This window comes from Geotrypetes seraphini, chromosome 1, assembly GCF_902459505.1.
Source record: "Geotrypetes seraphini chromosome 1, aGeoSer1.1, whole genome shotgun sequence".
Taxonomy (NCBI): Eukaryota; Metazoa; Chordata; class Amphibia; order Gymnophiona; family Dermophiidae; genus Geotrypetes; species Geotrypetes seraphini.
In genome coordinates, this window is record NC_047084.1 from 449,344,649 (window position 1) to 449,370,950 (window position 26,302).

The window sequence follows — 26,302 nt, forward strand, 5'->3', positions numbered from 1 at the left end:
GGAAGGAAGGAAGAAGAGGAACCGAAGCATGGCAATTGTGGGGAAGTGCAATCCCCCCAATGCGTCCCCTTACCTTACCGACGCGTGTGTGCGCTGTGAAGAGAAACTTTGCGCTGCGATGTAATATTTTGTGCGCGAGCGCAGGCCAACGCAGCTTAGCGGGAACACTGGTGCGGAGTACAACCTTATCATGATGGAGCACTGTAAATGGTGGATCTGCTATCAAGGCCTGAAGCTTGCTGACTCTGCGAGCAGACATTAGAGAAATGAGGAAAACTACTTTCCAAGTGAGGTATTTAAGATGAGCCTTAGACACTGGTTCAAATGGAGGCTTCATCAGTTTAGCAAGTACAACATTAAGATCCCAAACGACTGAAGGTGGTTTGAGAGGTGGTTTAACACTGAATAGTTCTTTCATAAATTTGGAAACAGGATGAGCAGAGAGAGGTTTTCCATCTAATGGTTGACGAAAAGCAGAAATTGCACTAAGATGGACTCTAATAGAGGTGGATTTGAGGCCAGACTGGGATAAATGGAAAAGATAATCCAGAATCTAAGATAAGGAGGTGGATTGTGGCTCTTGATGATGAAGATTGCACCTAGCAGAAAACAGAGTCCCATTTTTGAGTATAACATTGTCTTGTGGCTGGTTTTCTGGAAGCATTCAAGATGCCCCTGACAGGCTGAGAAAACTGAAGGTCAGGTGATATCAGCCCGAGATACATCGAGCTGTCAGGTGTAAAGAAGAAGAAAACCTTGACTGAGTAAGAAGGGAAGGAAAATTTGGCAGAAGTGGCTCCCTGCTGCTGAGTTGAAGTAGAAGGGAGAACCATGGTTATCTGAGCCACTGAGGAGCTATCAGAATCATGATGGCAGATTCTTGTTTGAACTGGGGCAGTTTGTTGTTGTGGGGAGATGCAAAAAAGGTCTACCTGAGGGGTTCCCCATTGAGAAAAAATTTGACAGAGAGCTGCTGAGTTCAGGGTCCATTCGTGAGGTTGCAGGATGCGGCTTAGTTTGTCCGCCAGTGAATTTTTCTCTCCCTGAATGTAAACAGCCTTCAGAAATATGTTGTGAAGAATTGCCCAATCCCAAATCATTTGAGCTTCCTGGCATAGTATCTTACGGGCCGCATCGAGGCGGAGGAAGATATCTTCTTTTTCAAGGGTCCCACAACAACAAGAGGGCATCCGTCGAAAATCAGGGGCGGGAAACTACGAGGTGACACCAGGAAATTCTTTTTCACTGAAAGAGTGGTTGATCGCTGGAATAGTCTTCCACTACAGGTGATTGAGGCCAGCAGCGTGCCTGATTTTAAGGCCAAATGGGATCGGCACATGGGATCTATTCACAGGGCAAAGGTAGGGGAGGGACATTAGGGTGGGCAGACTAGATGGGCCGTGGGCCCTTATCTGCCGTCTATTTCTATGTTTCTATGTTTCTATGTAAGGAGAAGAGACCATGTTCCTCTCTGCTTATTCAAGTAGTACATCGCTACTTGATTGTCTGTATGAATGAGAATGACCTGATCTTGAAGAAGATGCTAAAAAGCCTTGAGAGCATTGAAAATCGCTCTGAGTTTCAACAGTTATATGAGGGCGACAATCTGTAGAAGACCAATGACCTTGAGTACGGAGACCATCCTGGTGAGCTCCCCAAACATAGGTTGACAAATTTGTCATGAGATTCTTCTGGTGAGGGGGTGTTTGAAACAGTAAACCTCTGGAAAGTTTGGAAGAGAGCATCCACCACGGAAGAGATTGTCATAGAGAAGATGTTACTGTAACATGCTGGGAAAGCGGATCACCTGCGACCACTGAGAATCCAGCGACCAAACGGTAGAGACCGTGTGACCTAGGAGAACCATCATGTGCCTCGCTGAGAGTGATGGAAGGAGGGATACTTGATGGCAAAGTTGTATCAAAGCATCTCGCCATTGTTGAGGAAGGAACGCCCTGAGTTGAACAGTAGAGTCGGAGAAAGCTGCATTTGAGATTTGGGGAAGTTGATTTTGAATCCCAAATTTTGCAGGAACAATATAGTCTGCTATAAGGATCTTTGATGAGTCAATCGTCTAGATAGGGAAACACTTGCAAACCGTGAGTTCGCAAGGCTGCTGCCACCACAACCAGGTACTTGGTGAAAACTCTGGGAGATGATGCGAGACAGAAATCTGAGAAACTTGGGAGAGGCTGGTTGAATGGGAATGTGAGTGTAAGCTTCCTTGAGGATCAGAGAGCATAACCAATCGTTGTGATCCAGTAGAGAGTACAGGGATGCTAGAGACAGCACCGAAAATTTTTCCTTGACAAGAAATTTGTTGAGAGCTCTGAGGTCCAATATCAAGCGAAAACCTCCCATCTTCTTCAGGATGAGAATAAAACCCCACGTTCTGCTGGTCTTGATTGCATTGAGAATGAGCAGAGATTTGACTTCCTGGAGAAGAAAAGAGGACTGCAGAGGGTTGGAAGGATGCTCTCTTGGAGGATGATCTGAAGGAATATCAAGGACACGAAGACTATCCTTCTCAAATTATATTGATAACCCAGAGATCGGAGGTGATTAACTGTGCTTTATTGGCAGCTACTTACCGTAACAGGTGATATCCAGGGACAGCAGGCAGATATTCTCACTGATGGGTGACGTCGCCATGAAGCCCCGGTACGGACACTTCAAGAGCTTGAAAAAAAGCTCTCAACGCCCGCACCACGTATGCGCAAATACCTTCCCACCCGACGGAGGCGCACGGTCCCTCAGTTAAGATAAGCCAGCTAAGAAGCCAACCCGGGGAGGTGGGTGGGTTGAGAGAATATCTGCCTGCTGTCCCTGGATAACACCTGTTACGGTAAGTAACTGTGCTTTATCCCAGGACAAGCAAGCAGCATATTCTCACTGATGGGTGACCTCCAAGCTAAAAGAGATGGGATGGTGAGAGAGTTGGCCAAAGAAAATACAATTGAAAACAGAATGGCCGAAGTGCCCATCCCGTCTGGAGGAAAAAAACCAGACAATAGTGAGAAGTGAAGAAATGAACTGAGGACCAGGTGGCAAGCTATACAGAGTTCCTCATTAATGTAACTATAAGGAAAACAACAAAAACTGCCAGAACTCAAACTTAAGGAATGGAACACGATATCCCCATGCCAGGCCAGTCTAAGTAAAGGAGAACGAGAGGGAGGCAATCAGCCAAGTGAAAATCGTTCCCATGAATATAGGATGTCCAAACTGAGTTGAATCAAAAGAAAAAGTTGGGATAAAATCACTGCGGCTCCGACCTGAGTAAGGAGGAGGAGAAAAAAAACCGCTTATAGGACCAAACATAGAAAGCTAGGCGAACTCGTAGGAAAAAACAAGGTGCGGAAAACACAGACAGAAGAACTGACTGAGCGAAAAGAAAACAGTAGAAGATACTGTAGACATGAACACAGAATCACACTGAGTTGTTGAAAAACTGATAAGGATGAAGCTGCTAGCAGGGCATGAAACTCACCGATCACCCTGGAAGAGGTGAGAGACACAAGGAAAAACTATTGTCCAGAAAAACAACTCAAGTGGAACTGATGCCAGGGTTACAAATGGTAGCAGCACAACCAAGAATAGTCCAGAGGACAGAAGAAGGGATGAGATGTGGAAACACACAAGAAAAACCTCTGTCATGATCCTGTGAACCAGAGGAGAAGACAGAAAGATGTTGCTCCTCAACAGATCAAGGGAAAAAAATGCAATAGCACTGAAAAGACTAGAAGCAAGAAGGAAAAAATACCACCGGTAGGAAGGTGGAAACAGGCAGAGAAAAAGACACCAGGAAAGAAAATGAAACCATGTATGATAACAACAAGGGCAAGTGGTTGCAGTCCTGGCAGAAGTCAACAAACGGGCTGAGAAAGGTGTAATGAAACGGACGCAGCCCAAAGAAAAGAAACCAATGAAGATTGGAAGACATCAAAGATTCCTGAGTCGAAGTGAACCGAGCAGAATGAAAAGAGAGGGCTCCCTAAAATTTGAGTGGATGAAGAAGGGAGAACTAATTTTGACTGGGTCACCATGCATCAATAGCACTCGAGAGCTTGATGAAAAAAGGTGAACAGGAGAAGAAGCGAAGGGAATGCATAGAAAAATATGCTTGCCCAATCCAGGAGAAAAAATAACCGTTATCAGAGGAAGAAAAAACCTGGAGTAAAAGGAGGAAAGAATCCTGCTGAAAATGGCTGCTACGAAATTCAGCTTTTCATGAATAGCAGCAAGAGCAGATGGCCAATTGCCTCCAAGGTCACAAAAACAGGGCCTCCTGAGATAACTGGAGAGAGCCCTAGACTTCTTACTCAATTACGTATAGAGTAAAACCCCGGAATTGGCTGTGCAAGGAAGGAGGACTTGAGGACAGAGTAGATGATGAAAATCATGAAGGCCTAAAATTTCTGCAGAAAAATGAGGAAAAATCCGATGTCTGACAGTCAAAAGACCCTGAGGCTGAAGAATGCCTATAGGAATCCCCCAGGCAGAAAATAGATGCAACAAGCCTGAAGACCATGCAAGAAGGTAACAATGAAAAAAAGGGACCTCCGTAGAGACTAGAGGAGATCAAAGATACACATGCGTGGAGAGACAAGCCCTCGGCTAGTACCACAGAAAAACAAAAGACCACTGAGGAGTACAAAAATGTAGTCTGACTCTTAGCAGGACAGAACCAGGAGAATGCCTGTTGGTCAGAAGAAACAACATGGGTAAGATTGAAAACAATCTGAAAAAAAATAAACACTCTCAGCAGAGGGAAGTCAAGAAGTACCCCAAAGAAACACAGCCATTAATATGGGTACAAAAAATGAAAAGCTAAAGAAAATGAGATGGGTGAGAAAAAACGTCTGAACCATCTCTCAGAGAAAAAACCAACCGGGTAAAAAACCGGAGGTTAAAAAAAAAAAAAATGGAAAAAGAAGAAAGCCTTGTAATCGAATAGATGTGGCCAGCACAAGCAACATCCTCTGAATAATCATGGAGAAAAAAACCTCCAAACTGGTAAGCAGAATGGTTGAGAAACACAGCTCGAAAGCAGCTGTCCGGAAAATCAGGAAGCAGAACCATGAGGTCTGAGATCCAGAAAAAACAGTCATCCAGTGTCTTTGATAATGAAGAGAAAGAAGGGAAGAGATTCTTTAACTCCAGTAATTGAAGAAAACCCTTCAAGGAGAAGTAGCAGTAGAAAAAACAGGAAGTGCTGCTTAAGATCCCCCATAGACTCAACAGAAACAGAGTCTAAGAGCAGAGTGAAAAGATTAAGTGAAGAAAGCCTCCACATGGATAGAACTCAGCGCCAGGCTCGTAGAAGTACATGAAGGCAGAAAAGACACCAATGCAAACCGTCGACATCACTCTCAGGAGCAGTGAAAACATGCCGATGAGGACCAAAATCGTGGGCATGATAGAAAACACTGTTAAAAAAGGGAGAACCCGTACCGATGGATACAACGCTGGTACCAAGGATCAACACTCCTGAGATGAGTAAAGCCTGTACTAAGGCACACAGCACCACTGGAGCAGATAAGAAAGGACACCGGTACCACTGGTCTATGACCAGTACCTATGGCGTCATGATACCAACGGTGTCAGCAGCAGTAGAGAAAAAAAGAACACTGGCACCATGTGTCCATGATTGGTACTCATGGTGTCATTGCCAAGGAATAAGAAAAAAACACCGGTACCATTGGTCCAATACCGGTACCGACGGTGTCATTGTCAAGGAGACAGAAAAACATACCAGTACCATTGATCCATGATCGGTACCCATGGTGTCGGTCCAGGATAGAAAGAAAAAAGCACCGGCACCCAAGGTCCACGACCTGTACCATCGGTGCCGCTCCCAGAGGAGAAAGAAAGAACACCAGTACCCATGGTCCGCGACCGGTACCATCAGTGTCGCTCCGGAGCAGAAAGAAAAGAACACCGCTACCCTTGGTCTATGACCGGTACCAAAGATGTGGCTCCAGAAGAGGAGAGAAGAAAAGAAAAGAACATCGGTACCCTTGTCTCAAGATCAGTATCATCGGTGTCGCTCCACGCTTCCAAGAAGAATATGCCCATATCAAGACAATCATCAACATCGAAGTGGATGGAAAAAGGTTGGCAGGACTTGACTCACTGCTACAATGACCAACTTAACAAAAGAAGAAGCATCACAGACGGTGCGGACTGGAGAATCGGTGCCGGAAGGACGCTGGGTACCGTATCACTGATGTCGAGTGGTGCCGGATTCTTGACGGCGTCAACGGGAAATGACTTCTGGAGAAAACACATGAAAATGCGCTGAAGAGGAAAAGAGCAAGGGAAGAAAAAACCAGCAAGGCCGGGGACCTGAAATTGCTAAAATAACAGGAGGATGTCGGTGAAGACAAGTTCCACCACAAAATAACCGCATGGAAGAAGACTCGGCAGAAAAAACCAGCCCGAGACAAGAGCCATGCAGAGGAGAGGAAAACAAATGGCAATTCATAAGGCCTTACAAGGCCTAACCGACGATAGAAAAAATAAAGTTTAATGTATTTTTTTTTTTTACATAGAATGAACTTATAAAAGAAAAAGAAGAAACTGACAAAGAATCAGTAAAACGCGAAAGCGGGAAGGCAAAAAAAGAAAAAATTTTCAACAGCTGTTGAAACGCGACTTCTTAGCTCCACGGAAACTAGGAAATTAGGGACCGCGCACCTCCTTTGGGCGGGAAGTCACTCGCGCATGCGTGGGCGTCAAATGCTTTTTTCAAGCTCTTGAAGTGTCCGTACCGGGGCTCCGTGGTGACATCACCCATCAGTGAGAATGCGCTGCCTGTTTTTCCTGGGATAATGATGGTAATGTGTTAGATGACCTCCAATGGGAAGAGGGAGAGGCAGAGTTACTTTGATTGAAATTATGCTCTCGAGTAGTAGGTCAAAAAGGCTGATTCGACTTGGGAGCAGCAGAGGTCTGAGGCTTTTGAGGATGCTGTTGATGCTGTTTCTTCTGCTGCGGCCTGGAAAGATGAGTAGACTTTGGTGTATAGCGCCTCTGATATGAAGAAGAGGGCTTGAAAGATTTAAAGGAAGAGGATTTAGGCTTAGGTCTGAACAAAAGAATTTGCCCTGCTGGGTCAGACCAGTGGTCCATCGTGCCCAGCAGTCCGCACATGCGGTGGCCCTTGATTTAAAGATCAGTGCCCTAACCGAGCATAGCTTTACCTGCGTACTTTCTGGTTCAGCAGGAACTTATCTAACTTTATCTTGAATTCTTGGAGGATGTTTTCTCCTATAACAGCCTCCGGAAGAGCATTCCAGTTTTCTACCACTCTCTTGTGAAGAAGAACTTCCTTACGTTTGTATGGAATCTATCCCCTTTTAACTTTAGAGAGTGCCCTCTTGTTCTCTCTACCTTAGAGAAGGTGAACAACCTGTCTCTATCAACTAAGTCTATTCCCTTCAGTATTTTGAATGTGTCTATCATGTCCCCTCTCAGTCTCCTCTTTTCAAGGGAGAAGAGGCCCAGTTTCTCTAATCTCTCACTGTAGGGCAGCTCCTCCAGCCCTTTAACCATTTTAGTCACTCTTCTCTGGACCCTTTCGAGTAGTACCATGTCCTTCTTCATGTACGGTGACCAGTGCTGGATGCAATATTCCAGGTGTGGCGTACCATGGCCTGGTACAGCGGCATGATAACCTTCTCCAATTTGCTCGTGATCCCCTTCTTAATCATTCCTAGCATTCTGTTCGCCCTTTTTCCGCTGCCATACATTGTGCTGACGGCTTCATCGACTTGTCAACCAGTACTCCTAGGTATCTTTCCTGGGGGGGGGTGTCTCACCAAGTACCGCACCAGACATCCTGTATTCGTGAATAAGATTTTTCTTACTGACATGCATCACCTTACACTTATCTATGTTAAACCTCATTTGCCATGTAATGAGTAATTAATTGAAAAATTGTTAGTATGGACAGGAGGGATCCCTTCTGTCCTGGCCTACCAGAGGCCTACATCAAGTCCAGGAGGGGGAGAGGTGATGACCCAAATATAGGATGAGATTTTTTTGGCCCCAAAATCTTGTCCTATATTAAAGTATATACGGTAAGTGTAATCCTCCAATCTTTTCTATTTAAACTTTATTTTGAGGACTGGTTCTTTAATGTTTTTATAGACTGTGTACTGTACAGGATCTGAGTAACATACAAAATCAACTTAAGAACGGTTTAAAAAAAAACAGAACTCATTCTTAACCCGGGTACTGCCTTATTAATTTTTTGGGCAGTAGTGAGTGGCAGTAAATACAATAAATCCACTTATTGTAGAAGAAAACAATAATTTGTTCGAACAAACAATAATTGCATGTGCCAGAGAACAAATTAATATCAAATCTAATTGATTAACTAGACCTCACATACCCAAGGCACTACTTAGTAATTTTTCATGCCCTTACTGGGGTGGTAATTCATCATTGGTCTTGGTAAAGTAACATGTGTTCAAATCCTTTTAATTTGATAACATTTAATAAATATAAACTGCATTTAGTGCTTAAGGTGCTAAAGAAAGGAAGGCACTTATCTTTTGTGCCCAACAGCTGCCCAACCGTTTCACAACATGTTCATCAGGTGTTATGCCTCCTTTGGATGTATGCACCAAAAATTGTATAAAAGGCTCTGAATTTGTGAAAATAACCAACACCCGCACAGCTGTGCCAGTAAGGGCATGAAAAATTATTAAGTCGTGCCTTGGGTATTTGAGATTTGGTTAATCAATTAGATTTGATATTAATTTGTTCTCTGGCACATGAAGTAAATACAATAAGCAATACTAAATAAGCAGAAATGGTATTCAATAATAAAAACTGCACTGATTTTTTTGTTTAGGAGAATCTATCATCAATCTAAAGGTATTCTGGAAACTATCCCCTTAGAGATCACCATTGAAAGATTAGGTTGTTACCGCTGCTAATCTTCTTTCTTGTAAATCCACACTTTATTCCGGGAAAAGTGGGTTATTTCCCTCCACCCGCCAGGGTCTGTAGGAAGCCTCAAAACTTCAGAGGCTTTTTCCCCCCTCCCTCACATACCTCCTCTCTGAGCATGCTCACAAGTCAGTCTGAAAGCAGCCAGGAACATCTGTAGAGGATAAGAACAAGAGAGAGAGAGAGGGGGGGTACGGGGACACTCCCTGACAGTAGTATATTATATTCACAATTATAAATGCAAAAAGCAACAAGGGAACATAATCAAATCAGGATAACAAACATCAGTAACTTGAATGACAATAACAGCACTAGAAGTAGAAACAAAATGAACTGACAGAAGAGGGTGCACCAACTGGTGACCCCCCCAAACCGAGTGCTAACCCTATTCTGATGGCACTCTAATAAAAACTGGAGAGAAACACAGCTTACCAGTATTTGTAAAGGCAGACAATCGGCAAATCAACAAGTATAGGGCGGGTTCCCAGATTAAAGTGTGGATTTCCAAGGAAGAAGATTAGCAGAGGTAAGAACCTAATCTTTTGTTCTTGTATAATCCCACTTTATTCCTGGACCAGTGGGATGTAACAGAGCAGTTCTGAAAATTCAAGGTGGGACTGATGAGCCCACTGCACCAAAAGCAGCATCCTGCTTGGCCTCCACATCGATCCTGTAAAATTTGGTGATTGTATGCAAGGAGGACCAGGTAGCAGCCCTGCAAATCTCATCCTGAGAAACAGCCGATGACTCTGCCCAAGAGGAGGAAAACCCCTCTGGTTGAAGGAGCCTGTATCCTGAGAAGGGGCCTCTTTCTCACCACCACATAAGCTGTGGAAATGGCCATGCAAATCCACCTGGAAATGGTAGCCATAGAATCTGGTTTCCCTCTGTGGGCAAGACCTGACAACACAAACAGGTGGTTAGAGAGACAAAACTCATTGGTGACCTCCAGATACCGCAATAAACTTCTGCGCACATCCAAGGACCGTAACACCGGGTCCTGCTCCCTCGAACCAGAAGCAAAAGCAGGAAGCCCAACTTCCCGATTCACATGGAAAGCGGAAACCACTTTCGGAAGAAAGCTGCATCACCGCGGAATCCGTAATCTGCAGTTAAGGAACCCTGCAGGAGAGGGCCTGCAGCTCCGAAACCCTGCTGGCTGAAGAAACAGCCACCAGGAAGACAGTCTTGAACATGAGATCTATCAGAGACACCTGTCTAGAGGCACATACTAAAGGCGAGCAAGAGAGCGAAAAATCAGATTAAGGTTCCAGGTTGGACAGGGAAAACACAAGGGAGGCCTGAGCTGCAACACTTCCCACAGAAAATGAACCACATCTGGATGGACTGCCAATGAGCCCCTTAGGGAAGGAGGGCCCGCACCCAAAAGTCCAGCAATCAGTACCCAGAACAAAGCTACTGCTAGACCTTTCTTCAGGCCATCATACAGAAACTCCAGGACCCGAGGAATTGATGGAAAAGAAGGGTCCACAAGCCTCAGGGCGAACCAGGCCTGGTAACACCTCCAAGCCTTCGCATAAGCCACCACTGTGGATGTCCGCTTACTGTGAAGCAACATGGTGGACACCACTGAAGAATAGTCCTGGCTAGTCAAGGCCACGCGCTCAAGAGCCATGCCGTAAGATCAAAGCAGTCCGGATCTTGCATCGTAATCAGACCCTGAGAATCGTAATCAGAAGGTGAGAATGACAAGGGAGCTTGAGCCTCTGAACCTACTGGAGCCAAACCAAGTCAGCATGCCATGGCCGTCTCGGCTAATCAGGTGCCACCAGAATCACCGGACCTTTGTGGGCCGCTGTGCACATTCTTAGACGCCCTATCATGGGCCACAGAGGGAAGACAAAGACGACCGTCTTGGGGCCAGGGCTGAACCAGTGCATCCAGGCCTTTGCTTCTGGCTCTCACTGACAACTGAAGAAACGATTGGCTTTTGTGTTGGCCACCGTCACCATGATATTGAACGTAGGTCACCCCCAATGACCCACTATACAAACGAATGCTCTTCAAGAGAGCAACCACTCTCTAGGGTCCAGTGTCTGATGACTGAGAAAGTCTGCTTGGACGTTGTCCACTCCTGTCACGTGCACCACAGACAGCGCCATGAGGTGTCTCACCACCCACCAAATGAACAGCTGAGCCTCCACGTTCATAGAGGGACTGTTCATGCCCCCCTGACGATTGTCAAAAGCCATCACCATGGCATTGTCCGAGAACACATGGACGGCTTGATGACAAAGACAACTCTCGAAGAGGAGAAGGGCCAGATGAATTGCCCGCAGTTCCAGGAAATTGATTGACCACTTGTGCTCTGAGAGTGCCCACTGGCCCCAAACAGGGACAGACACGCACACTGCTCCCCATCCTTTGAGACTCGCATCTGTCAAAAAGATCACCTAGTCCGAGACCCAGAGCTGAAGACCCTGGAACAATGAAAGAGGAAGCAACTACCACACTAGACTGTTGCGCGCCACCATCATCCAGGGCAGGGGTGCATGTAATGGGTCCCATTGTGGATTCCAGTGCGAAAGCAGGGCATCCTGCAGCGGACGAAGGTGGGCTCTGGCCCAAGAAACCACATCAATCAATGCCACCATCAAGAACCTGGAGATACTGCCAAGCTGTTGGGACCAGAGTGGCCAGAAGGTCCCTGATAACCTGCTGTAGCCTCTCCTGACAGGACACAGGCAAGGACACTTTGCTCTGACCCATATGAAATCGAACTCCCAGGTACTCGAAATCCTGGGTGGGCTGAAGGTGACTCTCTCTGAAATTGATCACCCAACATGGACGTTGCAGCAACGGTACCACCTGATGGACAGCCTGATGCCCTTCAGAGAGGGCACTCTGATCGACCAGTTGTCCAAATACGGGTGAACCAGGACACCCATGAAGCACACATGGGCCGTCGCCATCAACATCACTTTGGTGAAGGTCTGGGGTCCCATCGCCAACCTAAAGGGCAGTGCCACAAACTGGAATTGCAGGTACTTCCGGTGGTCTGGGAAAATAGAATGTGGAGATCCGCCTCAGTCAGATCTAGGGAGGCTAGAAACTCCCTCGGTGCCACCGATGCTATCACCGAGTGTTCCATCTCCATGCGAAATCGAGGGACTTTCAGGGCTGCATTGATCGTCTCGAGGTCCAGAACTGGTCTCCAATCGTTGGATCGTTTCTTTGGAACAATGAAGTATATCGAATATCTCCCAGAACCCGAGTCTTGTTCCAGCATGGATTCTCTGGCCATAATATCCAAAAGTACGGACTGTGGCCTGCACCCGAACCACCTTCTCGGGGCGGCTGGCAGGGGAATCTAGAAAATACTCAATCAGAGGACAGAGAAACTCCAACTTATAACCACCCCAGAGAACCTCCAGAATCCAGCAGTCTGAGGTGATAGCATCCCATTCTGCCAAAAAGGCTGAAAACTCCTCCCCCCCGATGAACGGAGGGGGTAACAGTGGCCTGGCATCAGAACTGTTTCTTGGCAGTAGAAGCTGATCAACTTACCGCAGACTGCCAACAGCGAGACCTACCAAAGGGCAGTCTGGCAGACAATGAGGAACGATGACCCGTGGAAGAGCCTGAGTACAGGAGATAATGCCAAATGGGATGAAAATTTGAATGCCCAGAAGGGCAAGACCTACTTCCAGACCCTTACTAAACTGGAGCTGATCCTTGAAGGGCAACTGGCTTAAAGTAGCCTTTTAAGATGAATCACCAGACCATTGCCAGATCCAGAGCATCCTGCAAGCCGAAACAGGATAGGTGCCAAGCTTGGCAAAAATGTTCAAGATGTCATACAGGATATTAGAAATCCACGCTGGAGATGAGAAAATCCAAATCCCAAAGCACCACAGTGTCATGATCAAGGCGCATCGTGCAATGGTGCGCCCCCATCTGGAGTACTGTGTCCAGTACTGGTCACCGTACCTCAAGAAAGACATGGCAATACTTGAGGGAATCCAGAGAAGAGCAACTAAATTGGTATGAGGTATGGAAAACCTTTCATACACTGATAGGTTAGATAAGCTGGGGCTTTTCTCCCTGGAAAAGCGGACACATGATAGAAACCTTCAAAATCTTGAAAGACATAGAGAAGGTAGACAGAGACAGATTCTTCAGACTGAGGGGAGCCACAAATACAAGGGGGCACTCGGAGAAATTGAAAGGGGACAGGTTTAGAACAGATGCTAGGAAGTTCTTCTTTACTCAGAGGGTGGTAGACACATGGAACGCGCTCCCAAGGCTGTGGTAGGGCAGGGCACGCTACAGGGGTTCAAAGAAGGTTTGGATAAATACCTACAGGATAAGGGGATTGAGGGGTAAAGATAGACAGAGATAAGTACAGGAAAGACGGGGACACTTAACAGGTCATGGACCTGATGGGCCGCCGCGGGTGCGGGCTGCTGGGCACGATGGACCTCTGGTCTGACCCGGCGGAGGCAACTCTTATGTTCTCATGTAGTGGCATGCCCGAGCCACGAAACAGGAGGCAGTCTCTGCCTTGACCCCATCCGCGAATGAATCAAACAAACTGACGCTTATGGATAAAATCCACGCCTTGGTCCTAGACATCTTTCAGGACCACCCCCCCTCCCAATTGCTAGGAAGAGATGTGCGCTTGGCGATATGCGCCACTGAAGAATCCAACTTCGGGAGAAGTAAAGCGCTTGTTAAAGCCATCCGCCATGGGATAAAGCCACGCCAGGGCTCGAGCACATTTCAAGAGACCCTCAGAAGTCTCCCAGATATCTGTAAGAATCCAGACATCAGGATGATCAGGAAGAGAGGCAGATTGCGGTCTCTGGTCACTCATAAGGGAACATTCAACAGAGACTGACTGTTCCATCTGTAGCTTTAATTCCTGCAGAGATTAAATCCACAAGGTGTGCGGGTTTGAAGAACCTGTGAACAGTGGGGTCCTCCCCCAAATCATAGGTTCCACACCAGCCCGGCTCCAGGAGATCTGCCAAATTCGCCATGTCTGAGGCCGCTGCAGAGCTGCCTTATGAAAGCAGAGGAATGGAAAGAGTGTCTGGCACAACTGTGGGCTGGTACACTCACAGAAAGACAAGAAGAAAGACCCTGGTCCCTTGGAGCAGGGGTCCCTGTGACCAGCACAGAAGCGATAGAAGTGAAACAGGCAGGGACATTTTATTAATAATAATAATAATAGCTTTATTTATACCCCGTCATATCTTTTTAGTTCAAGATGGTGTAACAACAAGAGGTGCTGTAAGGAGAACAGCGAGGTAACATCTATTAAATTTGGGAGGGGGTAGATAGACAGTTATTTGACGGGGTGACGTAGGGTAGGAAAAGGGAACTTGGAGGGCAAGATAAGGTGTTGAGCAGAGTTGAAAGGTCAGATAAATTTGTCAAATAGGTGGGTTTTTAGTGATTTTCTGTAAGAGTGGTATGTTAGTGAGTTCAGAATTAGGTTACTTAAGGTGTTGTTCCAGAGCCCAGCTTGAAAGGAGAGTATCCTGTTGAGGAATCTTTTGTATTTGATACCTGATAAAGCATGTGCACAAATTCTGGGGGGAACCATCCTCTGCAGTGGAAGCCAACTTCTGCACCTCAGATTTGGAATGTTTGAAAGATTTGAGGTTTTTCACTGGAGCCATGCTTAAGGTTCACCAAAACACCGCCAGTGCACTCCCCAGGGCCCCTGATGCCAATTTCACAGGAGTCGGGGTATAATAGGCACTTGAAGATCCTCCCCAGAGGTCAAAGGCACTGCATTTGAGCAAATCTCGCCCCCCTCGTGGGCCGCAGCAAATGTTGAACACGGCTGCGCAACTAACAGCCATCCACCGTAAATGAGGCATGAATCCATCCCATCCTGCCCTGGGGAGGTCATCTATGTGGTTTTCTTTCAAAAATGAAGCTGGTAAGTATGAAAAATAACTTTGAAATCAAATCTGGAAAAATCCAAAACGGCCGAGGCCCTGTTTTGACTAAAAAATGGCCCAGGAAAACCAGAGAACCCTCAAAAACAGAGATTTTAGGGGTGGGGGCCATAGGACGCAGGGAAACCACCAAAAATCTCCTTTTTAAAGAACACCCCCTCCCCAATTTCTGATTTAAGTTGTTAGCTTGCTCTCACAACCATGGGCTCACAAGAGAAACTGAAACCTTTTACTTACTGTGCTGAATGAGAGAAACTGCATGCCGCAGTGAACTGGAACTCTGGATTTCAAGTCTTCTGACTGCCCCACCGGCCTGATCACCACGGCTGGAGACCTCCACCACCCATGGACACGCCAAGTAAATGTCTGGCGGAGGAACGCAGTCTGGCTCCGATCCTGGTTGCGCCTCCACAGAAACGTCTCAGCTGCACTACACCCACTAGCGGACAAACCTGGGGTGAGCTAGCTCCCAAGGAAAGGTCCCGGAGCCCCGATCTGATGTGCAAGCTGTCCAGGCAGCTTACTGCTGAGCAGGGAACCCCCAGAAGCAGATGTTCTCCAACAGTCTTGAGATCTCACGCAGTCAAGGATATCCCCGCAGGGAACCTCCATAGCAAGAGGGCGAAAACCATGAACAAAAAATACGAGCAGAAAGATGAGCTGCTACAGCCTGGCTTTGTAGGAAGAAAAGAATGGTGAGCATGCTCAGAGAGGAGGTATGTAAGGGAGGGGAGAAAAAGCCTCTGAAGTTTTGAGGCTTCCTACAGACCCTGGTGGGTGGAGGGAAATAACTCATTGGTCCCGGAATAAAGTGGGATTGTACAAGAATCCCCTGTTCTAGTTTCAGAGTTATCTGTCCAGGATAGTATTTCAGTCATATCATATAGATCGCATATCCACAGTATATCACCTAAAAGAAAGAAAAAAATCTGACCATCCAAGAATCACCATAGATAAGTCTGTGATAAAGTTTGTGGACAGCCAGAACACAGGATGCATAAATACAAACTTTATTTTGATAAGATAAGATGGAGAGACTTACACATTTCAGCAGTTTTATTTCATCCACAGCTGTTTCTGTGTAATGGATAGCACTCTTCACAACCTTTAAGGCCACAAAACGCTTCCTTCTGCCAGACAATTTAATACAGAAACAACATTAAAAATAAAAAAGTCATATCTTAGAATTGTACAAAGTTGAATTATCTGTGCATCATGCAACAAAGCTATAGTTTCCTTGTAACAATTCTGAATATTGACAGAGAAATTATTTCCTTTAGCACTAACAGACCGATTCAGAACCTGTAAGTTATGCCAGTTGACCAGCAGATGGAGACAGAGACCAAATACTTTTGAGTTCTGATTTATAAGGACACCGAGCAGCTTTAGATCTTCGGTATTTTGAATAACAAACCAATGGAGATTGGCTACTAGAATCATTTGGCCAGGATGATACAAGTCTTTCTGAAGAACTCAGTCCAACACTAGAAGCGGCAGGCCCAAAGATGAGCTGGATTTGGTGGGCAGAGCTGTAACACCAAGTCCAGACCTTTTCACTAAATCTCTTTTCTTCAACTGCAGATATGCAGAACCTTGCCGTTGGCTCTTGTTTCCATTAGATCCAATAGCAGCTTGCCTTAGGAGACAGATGAATGGGAGCCAATGAGAAAGTCTGCCTGGGGAGTTCTGAATCCCAGCTATATGAGCTGCCAGAGTCTGCCTGGGGAGTTCTGAATCCCAGCTATATGAGATTCCAAGAGATTCACTAAGTTCTACTTCCTTGATTATGCCATACTTTCAGTACTTCCTTATTTGTTGATGCATTCTCACCAAGGTACTGCACAATTTCTGGTAAAGGGACTGGCGCACCATGCAAACTGCTCCTCTTCTGTGAAGTCAGGAGGACCTTCCTCTTCAAAATGGAGGTATTTATAGAAGCGAATCAGTGAAACATCTGATAGAAAACTGATAGGCTTCTGTCTGAAACCATGTACCCTGTGTCACTTGGTTATTAGTGTGGGCTCCTCAACTGAACAGGCTTGCACCACTAAACAATTTGGAGATTGTTTACTCATTCTTCAAAGCCAACATCAAGGCATAATAGGAAAGTAAAGTTCAGGAACCAATAAGAGGGGGAGCAATTCTAGATCTAGTCCTTACTGGAGTGCCGCTGGTGTAGGAGGTTAATAATTCTGGGAACACTTGATAACAGGATCATAAAATGATTATATCTGGAATAAGTACTCACAGGAAATCCAATACATTAGCATTTAACTTTCAAAAATAAGACTCTAATAAATACTTAAACGAACAGCTGCGGGGGTGTTGGAAGTCACCGCATGAGATGGACAGCTGAATAAGGAGCTCCACATGCCTGCGCCTTAATTAAGCTCCCCTATCACTGAGCAGTGTTTTATTTGGCATATAAAAGTTGCGTGAAGGTAAGGTTGACCCGTGGCTAGTGTCTGTATAGTGTGGATGGCCTCCACTAGCCATAAAACTTTGAAAGATTTTGCATTTGTGCCAGGTGGCGCGGGAGCCTCAAAGATGGAGGCGCAAGACACACAGCATGCAACCATACTGGACTCAGTGGTGGCCCCGTCTGAGCCGATGGGGGAATTGAAAAATGTCCTGCATGAAATCAGAGCGGACATGAAATTAGTGCAGGTTGAACTTTCTTCGTTGGCTGCAGATCTCCGGAGTGAGATAGCGGAGCTTAGACACCACGTCATGAAGATGGAAGAACGCTTGGAAGAGCACCAGGATCAGCTTCAAGACTTAGATCTATGGGCAAAAGATTTTCTTACGCAGCAAATATACATAATGGATAAACAAAAGGATTTGGAGAACAGGGGTCGTCACTCAAATCTCCGGGTGTGCAACATGCCCGAACTGGCTGTATACGCCAACTGGTGCAGCAGGTGGCTAGCATGCTGCTCTCCACCGATACTTCTTTGGTGTCTCCTAATAATATTGGCATCGACCAGACGCATCAAGCTTTCACAACCCCCCATGGCAATTGCCACAAGATATAATTGCCCGTTACTCTGGCTTTAAAACTAAAGAGGCGATCATGAAAGCAGCTCAAGCCCAACCTAATCTCAAGTGGAACACCTTTGAAATTGAATTATATCAGGATTTAGCATTGGTGACACTTCGAAGGCGAGCAGAGATGAAACCTGTGTTGTTCTACCTGTGGGACAAGAATGTGAAGTATCAGTGGCAATACCCGTTTGCACTGATGTTCTACCTAGAGGGAAAACTGTGCATGGTGCGGTCTCTAGAGGAAGCGGCCCAACTTTTTCCTACAGCACAATTTATGCATGGTTCGGCCCCTGAAAAAGATTCTTCTAGATCTACATCATCCTCAACTCCAGTGGGCTGTACTGGGGGCAAATTGACCAGGCAGTCCCCGGGGGCTGTCGCAAATCCTGGGCCCTCCGCTTGAGGTGTACTATCTGGAGTACCTAGGTTTACTGACGCCTGGTACCATTCTATGGCCAGAGCATATGGACCTTCTGGAATTAAGAACATAAGAAGTTGCCTCCGCAGGGTCAGACCAGAGGTCCATCGCGCCCAGCAATCCGCACCCGCGGCAGCCCATCAGGTCCATGACCTGTCAGGTGTTCCTTGACTTTGCCCTATAATCCCCCTTTTTCTTCTATCTATACTCTTTCTATAACCTATCTCTACTTCTATCTGTACCCCTCAAACCCCTATCCTTCAGGAATTTATCCAGTCCTTCTTTGAATCCCCGTAGCGTACTCTGCCCTATCACAACCTCCGGGAGTGCGTTCCATATGTCCACCACCCTCTGAGTGAAGAAGAACTTCTTAGCATTGGTTCTAAACCTGTCCCCTTTTAGTTTCTCCGAGTGCCCCCTTGTACTTGTGGTTCCCCACAGTCTGAAGAATCTGTCCCTGTCTACCTTCTCTATGCCTTTGAAAGTTTCTATCATGTCTCCTCTAAGTCTCCGCTTTTCCAGGGAGAAGAGTCCTAGCTTTTCTAACCTGTCACCGTATGAAAAGTTTTCCATACCCCTTATCATTTTCGTCACTCTTCTCTGGGTTGCAGTTGGTTTCTTGTTTTAGGAAAGGGGATAAACAAGCTGATGGTTTGAATGATTATAGAGGATAAGTGTTTTGTGTAACTATTTGGCTGTTTATGGTATGTATGGTAGGGGCATATAGAGAGCCCTTCCTCCTAACACCTGGGTGGACCGGTAGGGTGTGGGTCTATCTGGATTTACCTGATAACAGGGAGAAAGGGAGGGGTGGAGGGGGGAGGGATAGGCAGCAGGGGACCCATGGTGCTTATGAATGGAGGGTCTGGGGGCTCATCTTCATACTGGATGCCCACATGCAACCTTGGGGGCCTAATAGGCTTATAACTGCGGATGTGTTATGTCTGTAATTGATGGGAACACTGTCTGAGCTAAGACTCTTATCTCTAAATGCAAAAGGGCTTAATTTTAGGCCTAAGAGACATCTACTATTCCGGGAAATTTTATTCCTAAAAGCCCATATCATTTTCGTTCAAGAAACCCAATTTCTGCCTCGTCACGAATACGTTATTAAGACATTCCAAATTCCCAGAGATATAGCTGGCTTCAAATAAAGGGGATAAGAAATTTAGGGGCATTGGCATCATTATCGCAAAAGGGGTTCAGGTAGAGTGCAAAAAAGTGATTTGGGATGCCGAGGGTAGATTTATAATTTTGGTGGCTAAGGTTGAGGGCAACTACATGCGCCCAACGAAAAACAGGGGACTTTTCTTCAAAAACTTGAACTTTGCATCCAGAAGAACTTGGAGGGAACTTTGCTCATGGGCAGGGATTTCAATTTAACTCTTGAGCCCAAATTGGATAACTCCACTTCTAAAGGTACATTATGTCTTTGGTCTCATTTGTGCCACTGAGATCTTTGTGATCTGTGGAGGAGGACCCATCCTGCAGAGTAGGTCTATACTTATTTTTCATAGGAGCATGCTTCCTACTAGCGAATCGATCTATGGTTAGGAGAGCAGTTGTTATCCAAAATGCGTCCTGTCAAATAGTAAGCAGTACTCGTCGGACCATTCTCCTGTGCCTTTGGAGTTGCATGGCATGGGAGAATTGTGCCCGAGGCCTCCCTGGAGATTTAATGATGCATTATTGTTGGAATTGGCCAATGTGGAAGCCTTATCTAAAGCTATCACATAATGCATGGAATTTAATGATATGAGTTTAGCGGTATATAAGAAATAAATTACATTACATTACATTAACCCAGGGTTATTGTGGGAGGCTCTGAAGGCAGTAGTGTGGGGTGTCACAACCCTAGCACTAAGGCTCGGCTTGTGCCAGGGAAGGCTCCTCCTAGCCCTGGCGTGGCTTTGACCCGGGTTAACCAATGTGATGGGTTAGACAGAAAGAAAAAAGGAAGTTCTGATTTACCATTTAAAACTCAGGTTACAAAACCCTGGGGAGGAGAGGGATATGGGGAGAACAGCCTGCGGCAGAGGGAGGTGCCTCATACAAAGCAACTGCCTAAGAGTCAGAACACAAGCTTAGGTAATTCGCAGCAACTTGGCCTAATTAGAGTCCAAGGAAAATCCCAGCAACAGCTACAAGCTGCCCTTCCCCCTCACAGAACAGGGCGTGGTCGCCTCAGTGCTTTAGAGGCAGCACTGAGAAGGAACAGGTTAGTCCACCCTGGGGCAGCCCAGGAAGAAGGTGCTCAGGACCAGTCTCCTGAGGCCCAAAGGAACCAGGATATTGAAATGGTAGATGCAGCCCCTGTTCCTGAGGCCAACCAGCTAGCCAACCTGGAGCCCATGGAGTTTTTGGACGCTTCCATGGAGCCTGATGCCACAGCAATGGATATGAGTTAAGTACAGTTATTTTAGCTTTTTGGCTGTGCTTAACTTGATGAACTTTGTTTTGCTGGTTTTGTTTTCTTTTGAAAACCTGTATGCACCTGTGGGAAGCCTGCTGAGCAGTGCTAGGCTCAAGGCTATAAAGGTGCCAGAATCTGGTAGCATTAAACCCAGGTTCAGTTTGTTTATAACATTTTTACCTTTTTGGTGGCTGATTGTGGACTATGTTATGAACTGTGTGAAGGGATAGTAGTTGGGGAGAATCCACACAAGATCCTTGGGTGGGATTGTGGGGCCATTTGTGGCAAGTATATTAGAGAAGTGGATTCGGCTACTCCCCTCCCCCACCAACTGCTTATTAAGTTGGTTGGAGCAGGCCTGTTGCAAGCCAGGCCTAATTGAACTCTTGCATACAATTTGGAAGGTCTAATAGTTTGATTCTTGGCCTATTTATAATCGCAGGATTATTGGGACTGGACTATCAGAGACTGTTGCAGGGCTTACCTGTTGATACCTGCGAGGAAGGTGAGGGCTTGGTGGTTTTACAGCCCGGATGTTTTCTTTTTTCATGTTTTTTTTTCATGAAGCAAATGATCTAAACCCCAGCTTTAGGGGACAAGGCACTCAATAAATTGAGACTCGCTTATATAAGAACTTTATTGTTCCTGATTTGTTTTATTTTATTGATTAAAAACCAGCAGGACCTCCAGCGTCTCCTGGAGGCACATTGGGCACAGGCCATTCTGGGTGCTGACCGGGGCCATCGTTCAAGCCGGCACCGGCGGTGCCACAGGGGCAAGGTCATTGCATTATGGGCTCAGAACAAACGTTTGTGATTCTTGCAGGAGCAGAGCCTCAGGGCAGCACTAGAGGATTTGGAGGGGATTGGGAGGGGCAGAAGGTTGATGCCCAGCGAGCAAGATAAGAAGCATGATCTAAAGCAGGGATCTCAAAGTCCCTCCTTGAGGGCCGCAATCCAGTTGGGTTTTCAGGATTTCCCCAATGAATATGCACTGAAAGCAGTGCATGCACATAGATCTCATGCATATTCATTGGGGAAATCCTGAAAACCCGACTAGATTGCGGCCCTCATGGAAGGACTTTGAGACCCCTGATCTAAAGGTACAATTACAGTTCTTGGAGTTAGCTGATGTCACTTTGGCGCTCCCCCCCCCCCCAAAAAAAAAAAAAAATCAAGCAAATGTATTTTTAATTTGGTAACAATCCCAGCTGCCTACTACCTCACAAACTTAAAAAACAAGCCTTCCATAATCATATCTCTTATATTAAAACAACCAATGGGAGAATTCCGCGTTCTTTGATAGACATCGGAGGTAGCTTCTGGGAATATTTTCAGAAGCTTTATTGTCAAGAGGACGAGCTTGTGGAGGCTGAGTTGGAAAAGTATTTAGCGCAGGTTTCTCTCCCCACTATGTCGGAGGGGGAGGCCAATCAACTGTCCCTTCCTCTTATCTTCTGATGTGTTCTCCTATACCCAACTAAGGTTATTTCTTACTAAACATGCTTTTTGGGATCTTAGTTTAGGGGAACTAAATTAGAGCAAGCTTTGCGGAGGTGGGTGGATTGGGGAGGTATCTCTTGATTGTATGGGGCTCTGCTTGTCAGAGAAGCTCCTGAAGATCGATATAAAGAACAATGGAAGTAAGAGTTGGGGAGAGGGTTGGGAGACACTGCTTGGCTGATATTGTATAAATGTCTTTTCTCTGTTTCACTTGCTTCCTCCTTAATTGAAAATGGATACAGATTTATGACCACCATGAGAACATGTGTTGGCGATCTTGTGGCACGTTCGGGTCTTTTCAGCACATCTGGTGGTCATGTTCGGTGATAAAGCCTCATTGGAATATGGTGGGCCAATTGATAGTTCATATTACCAAGAAGCACTGTCCTATGTTAAAGGAATGCTTTTTACTTAATGCTCTCATTCTGGGTTATTCCTCCTCAGAAATCTCCCTGGCTGTGTTTGTTTGCACAGTTGCTCGCTTGGCCTTGGCTAAACACAGGCGATCTCAGGCAGTGCCCGAGCGACGATACCTAATTTGTCGCTTAGACTATGTGCATTTAATGTGTAAATTAATCTCACTGCGGAGTCAGAAGTTGGCTCCCTACCATAAGATCTGGGAAGACTATGTGACTTAGAGGGCGGACTTTGCTCTGTCTTTGCTATTGCAATGTGGGAGGGGAGTTTCAAAGGGGGGATTGTTGGGAAGGTGATGCTGATTTTGTCGTCTATTCTTAAGATTGTATTATGAAAATTTTCAATAAACACAACTTTGAAGAAAAAAAAAAAAAAAAAAGAAGAGCAGCTGCAAAGGTCAAACTTTTATATCACGCATGGCAAAAATACCATCCTGGAAGCCTAGACCTAATATAGGTGAAAAGGCGGCCAAACAGCGGCTGGCATGGTTAAAAAGCAAGGTGAAGGAAGCTATTAGAGCTAAAAGAAAATCTTTCAGAAAATATAAAAAGGATCCGACTGAAGATAATAAGAAATAGTATTTGGAACAGCAAGTGAAATGCAAAAGTGTTGAAGCGGAAAGCAAAGAAAGTATGAAAAGAAGATTGCATTGGAGGCAAAAAACACACAGTAAAAACAGGTATATTAGTAGCACGAAGCAACTAAAAGAATCAGCTGGAATGCAAGATGACTGAGAGGTAAAAGGAGCACTCATGGACGACAAGGCCATGGCAGAGACTCTAAATAATGATTTGCTTCTGTCTCCACCGAGGAAGATGTGGGGGAGACCAATACCAGAAATTATATTCAATGCTGATGAGACAGAGGAACTGAAACAAATCTCTGTAAACCTGGAAGATGTAATGGTGCATGTTGATAAATTAAAGAGAAGTAAATTGCCTAGACTGAATATATATATATGTTTATTATGAACTTTATATACCGCATAATAGCCCAAAAGGATCTAAGCGGTTTACAATACACAATTCATATTCATCAAGAAAAGAACGCCATTAAAAATCGAGAAGGAAAGATTAAGAACAAAAATTTTTTAAAATTTTTTCATTAAATATCATAGCAAATATCTCAACAATAACAATTCTAATAGTAAAACAATAAAACACAGATCACAATCCCAAACTCTGTTCTAAGTTGAGAAAGCCAATTGGAAAAATGTTCTTTTAAATGTCTTTAAAATTTATATACAATTCTTCTTTTCTCAAAATCTATAGGCAGGTTATTCCATAACCATGGAACTAAATAAAAAAATGCACAATCTCTAGTTGATGCAAGATGTGCCTTCGAAATATGAGGAACGACTATCCTATTGTCATTCAGAGATCGTAATAAACGCCTTGGGGCATAGAATAGCACCAAATTAGAAAGATTATAGGGATGGGATTAGAGGTAAGTTACAAAATTAATCAGGGACCACTTTTCAGGCACTAGGCCTGATGGGCCGCCGCGGGAGCGGACCGCTGAGCAAGATGGACCTCTGGTCTGACTCAGCGGGGGCAACTTCTTATGTTCTTATATGAAGGCTGTAGCTGAAATAATACTCTATGTGCCAACATTAAGATCTAAAATTTGATCCTAAATTCCATTGGTAACCAATGGAATTTTAAATACAAAGGTGTCACATGATCATGAATAAATGCCTGGCCTAGTAATATAATTGCAGTATTCTGCACCATTTGCAAACGCTTCAGCTCTTCAGACCCAATGCTTGCAAATACTAAATTATCATAATCTAACATTGACAATACAAAGGAATTAATGTATGCAATTTCTCATCCAAAAACCTCGAATGGCTCTAAGCTGTCTTAATGCCCCAAAACCTTTAGCAACCACGCTTGATACCTGTTCCTAAAACTGTAAATGACAATCGATTATAACCCCCAAATATCTGAAACTGTCTACTAGTCTTATACTGCAGTTATTTAATGAAAAATCTAGTTGAGGGGTTGTTTTATCTCCAGAGATACAACATGCTATGGTCTTAGATAGATATCCCAAAGTACTGATAGAACTAGAATTTAAAAAAAGAACTTGCAGAGCTATCCTTAATTTATTTATTCTTAAAATCAAGAACGGGGACTCAGTCCTCAGAGACTGAAAAACAGGTGATTTTATCAGTCCCAGCTGATATATATACTGCAGATCCTGGTGCGCTGCTCTCAAAAAAGGATTTACAATCAAGCTGCAGGAACTAAAGAGAGCTCTGCAAAAGAATGCAACCACATGCATGGGTGAACTGAAAGCTTCGATTCAAGACCTGAGTGGAGGCCTGGAAGACCTGAGCTCCAGCTTGGAAGAGGCCAAACAGCAATAGGAAGATTATGCAGGTAACTCCATGCAACTATGGGCAAGTTGGATACTACTGCTGAAATGATTGATAATTTGCTTGAAAAAGAAAACACTAGGGTTTACAAAATCATACATGCAACCTGTGCCCCACTCCTGCGGGGAAACTGGAACCACTGCGTGGAGATCTAACAATCTTTGAAGGGTCTGGCAAAAGGCCTGCAGCTTCCACACCACCTGCGAGGGAGAAGCGAGAAAACGGTCTAGCAAGGAACGGGCAAACTCAAGAGTATAACCATCCCGAATCACCTCCAGAAACCACTGATCGGACGTGGTGTCTGCCTACTTTGGATAAAAATCCCTCATTCTGGCACCTACCGGAACCAAGACAGGCACCGGCAAGGAGTCATTGGGCAGGACGGGCGAGAGGGGACCCGGCGGGGGTGCTACCCGCATCCTAGCGGGCCCCACGAAAGGACTGCATGCGCTGGAAGAACCTGCCTCTAGAGAGCCCAAGAGACTAAAAGAGGCAGCCCCTTAACCAGGGCGGAAGTGGCGGAAATCACGCCCACGAGCAGCCCCACCTTGAGCCAGCAGCCTAGGCCTATCCTCGAGCAAACAAGGCACTTTAGAATCAGTGAGAGTCTGAACCAACTTGTCCAGGTCCTCACCAAACAAGAAAGATCCTTTAAAAGGAAAACTTTGTCAACTTAGCTTTGGACGCCGAATCTGCCAACCAAGCGCGAAGCCACAAGGTACAGCGAGCTGCTACTGCAAACGCCAACGATTTGGCAGAAACTCGCAAGAGATCATACATGGCATCTGAAAGATAAGAAGCACCCAATTTAATTCAGATTTACTGTCAAGCACATGCTCGGCCCAGCGAAAACACACCCAAGCCACCAGCCCGCTACACATTGCCATCTGGACCGCCAGAGCTGTCATATCAAAACTCTGTTTAAGGAGGGACTCCAACTTACGCTCCTCCAGGTCCTTCAAGGCCGCACCACCCTTAACAGGCATGGTATGCCTCTTAGAGATGACCGAGACCACCGTGTCCACAACAGGTGAATTCAGAGTGTCCTTATCCCCTTCAGGAATGGGATACAGGCGGGCCATGGAGCACACAAAACGAAAGGGAGCTTCCGGCCCACTGTGCGAGCATAATGTCCCGAATATCCTGATACATAGGAAAAGAGGGGAAAGTAGAGCGGATCCCCTTAAGCAAGGTGTCCACCGTACATGGGGGCTCCGACACAGTGTCCTCAAA

The 26,302-nt window shown here is 45.5% G+C and overlaps 1 protein-coding gene across 7 annotated transcripts in view; it reads right to left on the reverse strand.

Moving 5' to 3' along the window:
- The window catches only part of SRPK3 (SRSF protein kinase 3), a 229,943-nt gene that overhangs the window by 151,726 nt on the left and 51,915 nt on the right, over positions 1–26,302 (reverse strand). For all 7 annotated transcript variants that reach the window (XR_004537004.1, XM_033920857.1, XM_033920880.1 and 4 more), the window contains exon 5: positions 15,937–16,024. Coding sequence is in view for 6 of the 7 variants with exons in the window: in XM_033920857.1 (XP_033776748.1) it covers positions 15,937–16,024 (88 nt within the window). In the remaining variant the exon portion in view is untranslated. The remainder of the gene's footprint in view (positions 1–15,936; positions 16,025–26,302) is intronic.